Here is a 13562-nt window from a genome sequence, read left to right on the forward strand (position 1 = left end):
GTCTTTGTGTTATATATAGGGCTTCTGCTCGTGCCATTTCCAATTAGGGCCCCAGAGGCTTTTATCCTTGTTCTCTCCCTTGGGTGCTGATCCCAGACTCGCAATGACCTCTTTAGTATGTTTGGTTTACTCTCCTGCCAAACGCAGTGTTCCTTGTTTCCAATCTTGCTTTCATGCAGAGTCTCTGATTCCCTTATGCTTTCTGCTTTATATATGTGTAGGTCCCTGACTCGCAATGGAACCTTTGTTTTTCTCCCACTAAACGTAGTGTTCCTTGTTTCCAATCGTGCTCTTACGTGGAGTCTCTGATGTTATGTTATGTTACTGACATTTCTAACAAACATGTTCACCCAAGGGCATCTTGGCGCGAGGATTCCCAGATCACAGTACACATTAGTGAACGAAAACAAAAAGATTTTCAGGGCCCGCTGGAAAAGGAGGTGATTTTTCATCCCTCTCAAGGCCATAGGCAGTTCATTCTACAGTTTTGCAGCCACAAAAGAAAAGGCACAGCCTCCCACTCGGGGCAGTCGAATTTTGGGAATGACCAACAGATTAGCCTTAGTGAGCGAAGTGATCTAACCGGGATGTAACAATGGAATTTTTCCCTAAGATATTCGGCCCCCAATACACGCAGGGCCCGATGAACCAGGCAACGTGATTTTTTATTTATTCTTTGAGCTATCGGGAGCCAATGCAAGGCCATAGCACAAGGCTAATATGAGCTTTGTACGGAGAATTAGTGGCTACTCTAGCTTCCAAATTTTACAGTAACTGTAATCCATGAATGGTGCCCAAGGGTTGAACTAGGTACAGAGCATTACAATAGTCTATACAACTAGTTATTAATGAAGCTACTACCAGCGTCCGCAGGTGGGGAGGAAGGAAGGGGAGCATCTTTCCGAAGGACTCTTAGCAGAAAGTGCCCAATCTTACTGCGCTCACCTGCGCTCACCTGCTCTCACCTGCAGAAGAAAGCAGCACCCCTTGATTTCTGACAACTGTCACAAGGACAGGAAGCTCACCAAGTATGGAAGGCCAAAATGAGGGAGTCCAAAGAAGAGATCCAGAAGGAGAACCCACCACCAGGACTTCCATCTTGTCCCCATTCAGTTTGAGCCAGATCGCATTCATCCACTCTCCCACTGCAAAGAGACATTCGCATAGCCTTGTTTAATCGGACCAGCACTTGAGTGTCATTGGCATAGGAGTAACACTTGAACCCATGGGAGCGGATGAGACGAACTAGCGACTGAACATAGATATTAAAAAGCATGGGGGACAAGGCAGAGCCTTGAGGAACACCGCAGGTGAGGGCACATGCTGAAGATAGAAAAGGTGAAAGCAACAGTGACCAACTCCTCTCAGACAGAAAAGAGGTGAACCATGCCAGGACGGACCCGGCGAGGCCAGCCGTAACTAGCCGGGAGATCAGGGTGGAGTGGTCAACAGTGTCGAAGGCTGCTGACAGATCTACCAGAATCAGGACCCCACTCCATCCTGAACCACCAGCATAGTCAGATCATCAACCACGAACACCAGGATACTGTCCATGCCTTGCCCCAGCCGGAATCCAGACTGAAAGGAGTCAAAAAGCAGGGATGTTTCCAAAAAAGAGGAGAGCAGAGGTGAAACCAGTGATTCAAGTAATTTCATAGAGAAAGGGAAAAGGGAAATCGGGTGAAATGTGCTAACGCGGATGAGTTCAGGGACGGTTTCTTCATTAGGGATATGACCGTTGCTTGTTTCAGTTCAGCTGGAATTGAGCCTGACTGACAAGCATGGTTCACAGCACTAGTGACAAAAAGCAGCAAACCTGACATGATTTCTTTAACCATAGCCAATCGGACTCCCTTATGCTTTCTGCTTTATATAGGGCGGGTCGCAGACTCGCAATTGTTGTCTGTAATAGCCTAATTCACTAACCTGCCAAACTAAGGGTTCACTGATCATGTATTCACTTGTCATGCATTTGTTAATCACTGGGTTATCTACCTTGTTGCTTCTCTGTATTTCTTTTAATGCATTAGTTCACAAGACTTTCTGACCCTCATTCAATTGTTCTGTGCTTCATCTGGCTTCCATGGACCTCCTATCAATCCCCTCCAGCCCGTGTACCTTTGGTTTCAGTTTATGTTTTCTGTGGGACGGGATCCCTTCTCGAGACTTCGGTAGCTCTTGAGTTTGCTCTTGGTTCGGTTGTTCGCCTGCGGTGTCCCATATGCTTTGTGTGGTACGCTCTCGCCTCAGCGATGCTGTGGACACGGTAAGAAACTCTTGTATCTATTCGGTAAGTGAGCTACAGAGTAGCTGTCTCTCAGGCTACGTTTCTCTCTCCTTCCCCGGCAAGTTGTTCTGAACAAATCTGCTTTGTTGAGGAAATAAACTGCTCATTTAGCCGAGTGATCTTCACCCTCAAAGTCCTCTTCCTTGTCTCAGTACTTGGTTTCAGATGCAAGAAGTCAATGTCATTATTGCTTAGCTCTTTACTCTGCAAGAATGAACTAGTTGGGTTGATTTCACACAAAAAACGTATCAGTCCTATCAGGACATATGGGAGGGGGATTTAAGTCCTGAAAAGGGGTGGAAGGTCTTTCAGCAGGGTTTATTTCGCGTCTCCTGAAAACCGTAAGGGGCTTCCCTTCCCAGGTGATCCTCTCGCTATGCACCACCCCGGGAGGGGGATTATTGTACTGTGGACGCACTGTCTCAGACTCCTGGGAAAGGTCACCCCCTAGCAGAGAAAGGACAACATCCTCAGATTTGTCACATAAGCTATACAATTTGGTGTGCTTTGAAATGTTCTAGTGCACCTTTCTGAGAAACACATTAATCACAATGTTTACATTGGAAAGAAGATTAATTCAGTGCACAATTTTGGGAGAATTCAAGTCACATAATTATTCTTAATTAAAGCCCCTAATTTTTTTAATATTTGTTTCAAGAACAGCGATTGCTTGTGGCATTTCACAGGGAAGTGATCTGAAATCTTGACTGCCTGACAGGTCAATAGAATAAGGAGAACTCTCTGAGATCTTGAGTGCCTGCCAGGTCAATAGAATAAGGAAAAATGTGTGAGATATTGAGGACCTGCCAGGCCAAAAGGATAAGGAGACATTTCTGAGATCTTGAATGCCTACCAGGGCAATATGAAACAGAGAGATTTCAAAGATCTCGACTGCCTGCCAGGCCAAAAGGAGAGCTTTCTGAGATCTCGACTGCCTGCCAAGCCAGCATGACGAGAGTTTTCTGAGATCTTGAGTGTCTGCCAGGCCAAAATGATGAGAGCCTTCTGAGATCTTGAGTGCCTGCCAGGTCAATATGATGAGAGCCTTCTGAGATCTTGATTGCCTGCCAGGTCAATATGATGAGAGCCTTCTGAGTTCTTGAGTCCCTGCCAGGTCAATATGATGAGAGCCTTCTGAGCTCTTGAGTGCCTGCCAGGTCACTATGATGAGAGCCTTCTGAGTTCTTGAGTGCCTGCCAGGCCAATAGGATAATGTGAGAATTTTGAGCTATTCAGTGTCTGCCAGACCAATAGGGTATGATGAAATTTCAGTGATGCAGAGTGCCTGCTAGGCCAATAGGGTACAGAGATTTCTGAGATCTTGAATATCTGCCAGGGCAATAGGATAAGGAAAGATGTATTTGATCTTGAGTGCCTTCAAAGCCATTATGATAAATATTGATCTCTGAGATCTTGGATGCCTTCCAGGCCATTAGGATAAGGAGAGATTTCTGTGATCAATAGGATAAAAATTATTTCTGAGATCGTGAGTGTCTGGCAGGCTAATAGGATAAGAAGTGATTTCTGAGATCGTGAGTGCTTGGCAGGCTAATAGGATAAGAAGTGATTTCTGAGATTGTGGGTGCCTGGCAGGCTAATAGGATAAGAAGTGATTTCTGAGATTGTGAGTGCTTGGCAGGCTAATAGGATAAGAAGTGATTTCTGAGATCGTGAGTGCTTGGCAGGCTAATAGGATAAGAAGTGATTTCTGAGATCGTGAGTGCCCACTAGGCCAACAGGATAAGGTGAGAGTTCTGAGATCATGAATGTCTGCCAAGCCAATTGGATAAGGAGAGATTTCTGAGATCTTGAGTGCCTGCCATAGAATACAGATAGATTCATGTGGGGAGATCATGGTACAGAACCTTGCACAGTACTCCAGACGTCCAACATGAATGCTTGCAGGGCACATGCATGCGAGCATGGAAAAACAGAAGTCCACTCATAATCCCAGAAGATGAACACGTGGTCATACCCATGTCCAGCCAGAGAAAGCTATTGTCATTAGACACCTCTGCAGAAGCCATCCATGCTGAAAGGATTTCCCGTCATTACCTGTGGCATGACGTTGGCAGATAAGCCCCTCTGGAGCCCCTTCCCCATCCTCCTCCCCCTATCTATCCCAGCTCCTCTGCTACACCTGCAGTCTTACTTGTAACCTCTAAGGCGTGTCCCATATGGACACGGCACCGTTGCTTCCTGCTTAGCTTTGCCCTTGATTGATCCTATATATGCATCGATACAGCCACTAATAAAATTACTGTACCGCTCTTGTGCTCTTGCCAGTCTGAGATCATCACCCTGGCTAGCCATGCACACCATGCAGATGCTTTGATGATATTGAGAACATGTCACATTACACTGGAAAGTTTGGTTAACAAGTCACACATTATATTGGAATGAAAAACCTGTTAGTGCAACAAAGAAAAAGTATTACTTGGCATAGACAAAAAGATGGGGATAGATTTACAAATAGTAAAACGAAGGCTGTGATAGGAACAGGGATGTGCCCACTTGGCGGATTCAGGACTATATTTGCAGAAATGTTGATGCCTAATCTGCAGGATTACATTTACGAAGTGTTTACATTTACGAAGTGAAAGGCCTCCCCGGGAATGGCAGCATTGGTGATGCTCTTGAAACATTGGAATACTCACAAAGGCTATGCCAGCCAGACTTACTCAGTTTCCTGGTACTGTTGCGGTGATCTTTGCTAGGGCATTACAATATGACATAAATACCTCTGTGCCAGAATATAATAGTTGATTACCCCTGATTCCTTGGGCCTGAACCGTAATGCAGTAGATTTAAGGGAATCAAGAATCCAAACATTGAAGTCACAAATTTGATTCGTTTTACACCTCTGATATGATCCCGGGTAAGGGCAGAGCCGCTGAACCCTTTTCTGTTTTAATTACTAATTTGTTTTAGTTTAAGTACCAGAATTCAACTAGAATGTGTATCTGTATCTGGATGCATCTATCATTAATGAGAAATAGCAATTTCTGTCCACAGAAATTAAAGCTCTGGGTTATCAGCAGTGATATCTTGCATCTTTACTGAGTGCAAGAATCACCAGGCAATGAAATGAGAATATGGGTGTAAAAAAAGGGAGACTCACTAGAAAGCAAATTAACACAGAAAGGGCTTAGTGTAGACCGGCAACGGAAGGCTCATTCTCCTGTGTTGTATAATGTCTGTATTATCGTTGCAGGTTTAAATGTTTGTTGTCAAGCTAGCCATATGCTGGTAATACCCAGGTACTGCCAATCAGCCAGTGCTGTTTCTGATGTGCAATTTGAGCGTGCAAACAATAGTGAGTACTCAGCATCTCGATCTTTTCTCCAACAAACTAGGCTCCAGATATTTAGCAGGAGGCTCATGGGTTTATTTATTTATTTATTTGTAAAATGTTTGTAACGCCCAAACCCAAAGGTATCACAGCGTTAGGTAAAATAGCCAGAAAGTAGAGGAACAACTGAGACAGACATTAGCCTTGTTAAGCAATAGCTAACAGGTCATACCTGTCAAACAACCAAGTTTTATGCGTTTTTTTGTTAATTTCTGATGGCGACTGGAAGCGAGTTCCATAGGGTTGGAGCACTAACACAAAAGCTGACGCCTTCCGCTCTTTTGCTCTTGTAACGGGGGTGAGGGGTGTTGCCTCTCGAAAGCGTCAACATATTTCTGTTTCCCACTTTTGGTCCAGTCCAGATATGGGTGAGCTGCAATAATGCATGCACAAACCAACTGGCCAAAATCAATAGGCACAAAAGACACAAAGACCCTATGTCCTCAGGCTTTCGCACCCGTTGTTATAAGAACACATTAGGCCTCATTACGACCCAGGCGGTAAGTTACCGCCTGGGTCGTACCTTTACCACCATGGCGTAAACTACGTTTACGCCATGGTGGTTGGCGGACTTACCGCCCCATTCCGAGGTTGGCGGGGCGGTAAGTCCCCAATCCCCATTTACCCTTCCCCATTCCCATTTTTGCCCCATAGGGCATAATGGGAGTGGGGAAGGCGTTAATTACGCCACCGTAAATTACGGTGGCGTAATTAACAACAAGGTCCCTTAGCGCCATGGATTTTAACACCTGCTAAAAGCAGGTGTTAAATCCTCCATGGCGCTAAGGGACCTCGGAATCAGGCGGTAAGGGTCGGCGCTGTTTACGCCGCCGTAAACCCCTTACCGCCTGGGTCGTATTGTGCCTTGACCACTTGCCGTCTCTTTGATCCTAGTAACGAACGCTGAACAGTTATTTGGAAGCAGAGGTGTACACTCTCCAGGAACCCAACTGGTTCACCTGGCCTAACATCAACAAAGGCCTTGCTCAACCTGATGGCAGCACATACACTGAAAGCTTTAAATATGGTGCTGCGTTCCCTACTCTGCCCATTCCCTCGCTCTTGCGATAGGTACTCGCACAAAAAAAGAAGCAGAAAGTGGCTGGTGATGGGATGGTGAAGAATAGGCTCTTGGTTAACTTACTCCCTGGTACCAACATCACTAATGATCTGTCCCTCAGCCAGGAGTAGAGCAAGCCCGAAGCCTTGGATGACTTCAACCAGGCGTTGGTAGTAGAGTTCAAGTGTTCCCCTGGTCCTGAGATCTCAGCCAATCGTAAGAATTCTAACTGAGGCCCAAGAATCAAAGTGCTGCTTGAGGAAGGGGCCACAGATTGCTCTTTTCAGATGCTTCTTTGTGGATATTTGCTCCAAAATCCTTAGGACCATCTCAGGAATACATCTCTTTGGTTCCCGGATTCAGAGAACTATTCTGGTTTGAGGCGGAACTTCCAAAATGCATAGTTTTTGATCCTCTATTTTGTTTTACTATTTTGAATTTTTGTCGCCCTGCTTTTTCCTTTTTTAAGGGTTTCTTCATATTACTATTGGTCTCCCACTGTTTCAGTACTTTTAGCATCATCATAGATTCAATGTTAAATGCATTGTTCTTACATGTCTAAGCCAAGGAATTGCTGATGCTCGGTCTTGAGATTGAACATGAATCAGTTCTTCCTTAAAATAAGTTAATAGCAGTGTGGACCAGATTCGAGCCCAGTATCACGCCGATTGTAGCCGCAGGTCAAACAAAATCCCAAACCAACTGACTTCCACCTTAACGGGGGTATTAGCAGTTCCCTTAGGCACTTAGGAAGGAGGGCTCTATTGTTGTAAGTCTACTAGCCTTAGTTGTATCACCAGATCTCAGAGCCATATAACGCAGAAGACTTTGCTTGGCTTTTGTAAACTTCAAGTGATGGCCCCATTGCCATGTTGTTTTGCATAGTTACCAATCTCATTGCAAGTTCTGCCAAGAATGTGTTCAGCTTTAGTGATTTTCATGGTCCAAGTACATGTACCCTAAAGTCTGATTCCTAAATAATCATAACCAGGTACTTGCTCCATTGATATACTCTCGATTGACAGCACTAGTTCAGGGGTCTTGGTCCTTGCGGGATGGAAGGCCATAGCTTTTGATTTGGATTGATGAATCCCCAACCCATCTTCAATGAAACACGATTGAACACTTTGCACCTGTTTTTTCTAGGCCAGAAGGTGTCTGGGAAATGGTAATAGCATCATCTGCAAAAAGGATAATTGGGATCTTATCACTCCCCACTCTGGGGGCATCAGTGGGTATCTGCATAATGTCTACAATGATGAAGTTAATACACAACCTTGGTGCACCCCTTTTTGTAGCGGGAAATAAGATGTAGGCTCCACCTTATGCATGCCTCATTATCATTGTCCTTTTAACTCTTACCCACAACACCCTTTTGTGGAGGTGGGGTAACTGCACCCATTACAAATCTGCTTGTGCGATAAAAGTGATTTTGCCCTGCTTCATATTTCTGTTGACGAAGTCACACAAGGGCCCGTGTTGAGGCTTCTAATGATCAATGATCATTAACCGTCACGCATGGAGGCTCCCATATATGTCTGCCACCAGAGTTTCCCCTCATTAGAGGCTTCATCAGGGAAATTATGACTTTCCCTTGGTCACCAGTGAAGTGAATCCGAAAGCGGTGGTGAACCCTCTGTACCTTGTTCAATGCCACTATACACTCGTCCAGGCAACCTCTCAACGGCTTATCACGGCCAGACAGGACTAAATAACCACTAGGAATGAAAGAGTATTTCTGATCATTTGAATTTAAAAATAATGAACATCAGGCAATTTTGCTAACATTTCCTAAAGAGTATTTGGACACATCAGCCATCTACCACTTACCTGAAGCATCTAAAAAATCATTTGGATGAAAATGTAACCCTCAAAACTGCATCACAATTATGAAATCACTTTCCGTCTCCTGATGAACCATTGACAGTTTCAATGGGGAAACACGTGTCGAGAGTTAAGGACATAGGAACTGAAGTATAATAAGGATCTGCGTATATCAATTGATTTAAAATGTATATGGTGTGAAGCTAACACCAGGCAGGACTTTTTTTGTTTGTTCTTCTTATCAAATTACGACAATAAAGAGGATTTCAAGAATACCATCAATATTGAACTGGATTTTTTTTATACCATAATCTGGACCTTATTTCAATTATACAATACTAACTGGATGACTCACCCTTGAAATCTGTAGGAATTAGGTTGGCGCATGTTAGTAACCTCTTCCCAATTCTTTACCTACTGCCACTATGAACTCTGTCTGTCCATGTCCAAGTGGCCTACCCCCAGAAGGTACAAAACCCAGTGGCATGGCTAGCAATAAATAGAGACCTTACCCACCGTCACCTGGAAATAGGACAATGCTTCCAGTCATTCATTCATACATTTTGCCATTTATTATAGCGCCTTTCACCACAATTATGGTCCAAACGCGCTTTTGGTTGAGCGCCCTTGGAGGGACGGGAATCCACACATTTGGGAGAATTTGGGAGGTGCTATTATGCGTGTGTGCATTTCAGCCAGTGAGGCACACAGCCAGCTCACAGCTGTCGGCCTGCTATACTTGAGTCTGGCCTAGAAGGGCGCCACCACCATTTCAGTATCACTTCCTTTGGTAACATGCCCAGAGCAGATGGAACAAGTACACAGTGCTCTGGCCGGGTCCCCCTAGGGAAGGCGGGCCTAATAATTGAGCATTCGTGTTATATGTTAGTTCCCATTTTCACAATGTTGGTTTTGCAGATCCCTATCACGGGGCTGTTGTACGCCTTTGTTGGCTAGTAATTATACCTGTATTCATGGCTGTATCCTCCTGGACAATAATGTAAAGATACTGATGTTGTACCTAATGCATGTGCCTGACATTATAAAATGAACCGCAAACATGTGCAAATGTACAAGGAGAATTGGCGTAATGTATGTAGCTGCAGGCCAGTTTGTAGAAGGTTGATAACTTTTTTTGTAGTAAAGTCACCTGACAAGGAAAATGCACACATATGGTAGATTGTGAACTAGTTACAGCTAGAATGTGCACAATGTCACTGCAATTGTTGAAACGGATACTTTAGTAGTTATGAGTAAATTATCTCATGTGTCGCCGAGCAGTTTGCATTGTTTCTCAAGAAAGCAGCATAATGTTAAAATTCGTTTCCACCATTTTGGAAAACGACATACTGTTGGACTCTCAGCTGTTTGGCAGGACGTTTTTTAAGAGCAGGGAGATTCCCTGTTAGTAATCTCTCCCGTTTGCTGAAAGAAAGTAAAATGTTGGTATTAGGCACGTTCAAAGAAAAAGCCAGGGAGCAAATGCCAGCATGGATAATTTAGAAGAACCAGGTACATTACCCAGGTCTCAAGGAATGATGAGTGAAGGGAATCTGTCAGAGTTGATCATTTTGGGGAACCAGGTTTAATGATTTGGATGTGTCATACATTGTTGAGTCCAGGGAGAGCTACCTGGTTACTGTGTATTTGATCCTGTTAGGCATTGCGGTCTCCCTTTGCCCACAAAGCACTTTGAAACACATTGTGTATAGGCACTATATAAATAAACTACCATATCATATCACAAGGAAATCACCATATTTATTGTGCCTGAATTGTTTGTTGATCGTCTTGCAATGCTCGGGGCCCAGTGGTGACCTGCTTTTGAAACATGTCATATTCAAACAATTCAATGGACTATAAGAAAACTAGTGAAATGGGGAGATTCTTCTATTTGTATTAAAAAGCAAGCTCAATATTTGCCAATATTGGAATCATGTCTGGCTACAAGTCTAAAGCACACCTGCTCGAGTTTTTGCATCTGCTTTATCATGTATCAAAGTCTGAAAGACCAAGCTACCCACCTGCCATAATCTATTGCATGGGGCCTTACTGACTGACCCCAAGATTCCACTCCAGATTTTCAGTAACACCAAGTAATAATGAAATGTATTCCTATTCGCATGTATTACAGGTACATTTATTTCATGAATATTAATTGTGCAAACCCCGAATGCATGCCTGGATTTGATCCTCGAGGACCTTTAGCGAGCATTCCAATCCAATGACCGATTGGACTGATGGTGATACATTTGGATATCAACGTATTGATCTGTAGGTAGTGCGCACGGTCAGAATTCACAAGTGGCCACATGTTATGAGCCTCACCTGTATCAAGTCCTGGCTTTTTCACCTAGCAACACGTTGCATGCTGGGACTCGTAGTTTGGCTTGCTCCATTAGAAGAACGGTCCTGTGAGTCACATCGTACAAAGTGTTTAGACCCTCGTTGCAGGTGATCCTGATGACATCATTCATTCATTATTGTCTACTGCTCAAGTCTGTCATTACATGTACGTATGTGCCTGACTCCGCTACCCCTTCTGTTTCCACAGGCTGTGCCTTCCTGACATACTGTGCCAGGGACTCTGCCATCAAAGCCCAAACTGCACTGCATGAACAGAAGACTCTTCCCGGGGTGAGTACAAGTGCTCCAGCGTATTGGGCTGTACGCCGTGAGAGGGGGGTGGGCGGGCACGTACACGAGTAGCGTCTTCATGGCAGATACCATGAAGGTTGCATAGGGCGGACATGCTTCTCTGGCCACACTCCGTTCATCAATTAGGACAGAGCCACACCTTATATAAAGGTGCCTGAACTTGGACTAATTAGGAGGTGGTATTGGGAGATGCTCCAGTGTAATGCACCAGGCTGCAACTCTTCCACTACCTCGGTGTCTTTGGAATGGTGTTGCCTGTTAATTTAGGAAAGTGTGTCCTTGGGGGATTGCAGAGTCCTGAGCTTTTTCCGAGACTGCAATCATGCCTGCAGACTGTCCCCTCAAAAGTTGGACCCCTTGTAAACACCAGCGTCAAAGACGAACTCCAAAAAATGACCATCATACATTGGGCCTCATAACACGTAGTGCGGTAAGGGTTTACCGGTACCGGTAAGGGCACCGATACCGGTAAACCCTTACCGCCTTACTACGAGGTCCCTTTGCGGGTTGGTACTTTAACGCCTGCTTCTTAGCAGGCGTTAAAAACCAACCCGCAAAGGGACCAGGGTGCTAATTACGGTACCGCAATTTGCAGTACTGTAATTAGCGCCTTCCCCATTCCCATAGAGCCCTATGGGGCAAAAATGGGAATGGGGAAGGGCAATGGAGGAAGGCGGAATTACCGCCTTCGGAACCTTGGAATAGGGCGGTAATTCCCCTTTCCTCCAAGGCGGTACCGGTAAATTACCGGCATGAACCCGCACTACGTGTAATGTGGCCCATTGACTTCATCCCTGCCCATTGCTGCAGAATCCCTGGTTTCATGCAGTGGTCGAAGTGGAGAAAAAAACAGTAGTGGAAAATGTTCCCACTGCCCCGGCCCCTTTTCTGCTCCCTCCACTCTCCCATACTCACCTTCCCACCCCTCCCCCGCAACACCAAATCAGACCCCCCTCAGAGGATCCCTCCTTTCCTCCACCGCACCCCACAACGCTGTGTTTGAGAACAGTTCTAGCAAGACTGAAGAAGCCAGTGAAATAATGTGCATTTAAATGGCCACCATTAGTGTGGCATTGCCCCCTCCTCCCCCCCCAGGCATGCGGCTTTATGCAGCCACCCCTTCCAATCACCCACCATTGGCATCTCTTAAGGGACATGGCCAGGAATATGGCCACTGACACACTACTCCCATCACCTGCAGACACTGATGCGCCTACAGGAATCCGCAGATCGCTGCCAGGCTGGGCTTTTACCGGTTGGAAATGGGCTTCATGTCCCAAGCAGTCTGATGAAATAAGCATTTGTGAGGTGGCACAATCAGATGAGACACTGGATTGTTATTGGCAGGGCCTTGGTTCGAATCCCCAGCAGTGAAAAAACAAAACAACTCATGGCGTTTCCTACCATTCTGGACCAGTACTCCATGTCACATAAAGTAAGGGAACGTTGTACCCTTTTGTTCCCTCCCACTTTGACCTCTGGCTTTATGGGACCTCACTTATTTGGAATTAGCTCCTATCATGCCAGTAGGGCGAGTGGAGTGGCATACAACTAGCTTTGCTATTGAAATGTTTCATACTCACAAGCGCTGTGCTTTTAAAATCCTACTTCCATAACTTTAAGACCTTGTTATGTTTTTCTCCACAAATTCTAACTTGAATGAACCCCGATCTTTGTCCTTTTGTAACATTTCTGTATAATTTGGCAACCGTGCTATCTACGCATTCCAAATTCGGGCAAGGGAAGCTGGCCCAATCAAAACACCGGTACAAAAGGTGGGGTTTTATCCTGCAGGCCTTAACGTTAAGGTGGTTTATTATTAGGTTATATATTGAGCGCAGGCCTGGCGCTGGGAAGGCACAGAGCGCTTTACAAACATAGGGTGAAGAACAAGGTACGGGAGCAGAGAAACAAGGGCGTGGGATCTAACAATGGGGATGTAACCAGGGGAGGAAAGCGTGGGGGTGAAATCACCCAGGCCGGCGGGCGGTAGGGGGTTCTAGGTGTATAACCGCGCTCCGGCAATGCTTGAAAAGACTGATGCAGAAATCATTCGCCGCTTCGTACCATCCACGATCCTTAAGAACACGGCGCGGTGCCTATTTGCATTGGGTGCAGTATCTGCCTTATTAGGGGTGAGCTCAGCTGCGGATCTGTGATGTGTGTGTGCCCTGCTGTCCCGGAATAGAACTTGTGAACAAAATGTGACAAGCCGGGAATGGCACGTGAGAGGAAACAATGCACTGCCTGGCTAGGCTGCATATGCGTGGGCCTTGAAGCCCTTCTCTGCTACGCGTGGGGACCTTTACTTCCTGCATCTACGCATGTCTGGGCTTCCTCTGATTGCGTCTGTTATATGTGCAGTAGCCTCTAGTGCCCGT

General features: G+C 45.4%; 1 protein-coding gene across 5 annotated transcripts in view; it reads left to right on the forward strand.

Moving 5' to 3' along the window:
• Positions 1-13562, forward strand: part of CELF5 (CUGBP Elav-like family member 5) — a 473699-nt gene that overhangs the window by 60629 nt on the left and 399508 nt on the right. For all 5 annotated transcript variants that reach the window (XM_069648428.1, XM_069648437.1, XM_069648412.1 and 2 more), the window contains exon 2: positions 11078-11160. In XM_069648428.1, coding sequence (XP_069504529.1) covers positions 11078-11160 — 83 coding nt within the window. The remainder of the gene's footprint in view (positions 1-11077; positions 11161-13562) is intronic.

This window comes from Ambystoma mexicanum, chromosome 1p (assembly GCF_040938575.1).
Source record: "Ambystoma mexicanum isolate Mex_15411 chromosome 1p, UKY_AmexF1_1, whole genome shotgun sequence".
Lineage (NCBI taxonomy): Eukaryota > Metazoa > Chordata > Amphibia > Caudata > Ambystomatidae > Ambystoma > Ambystoma mexicanum.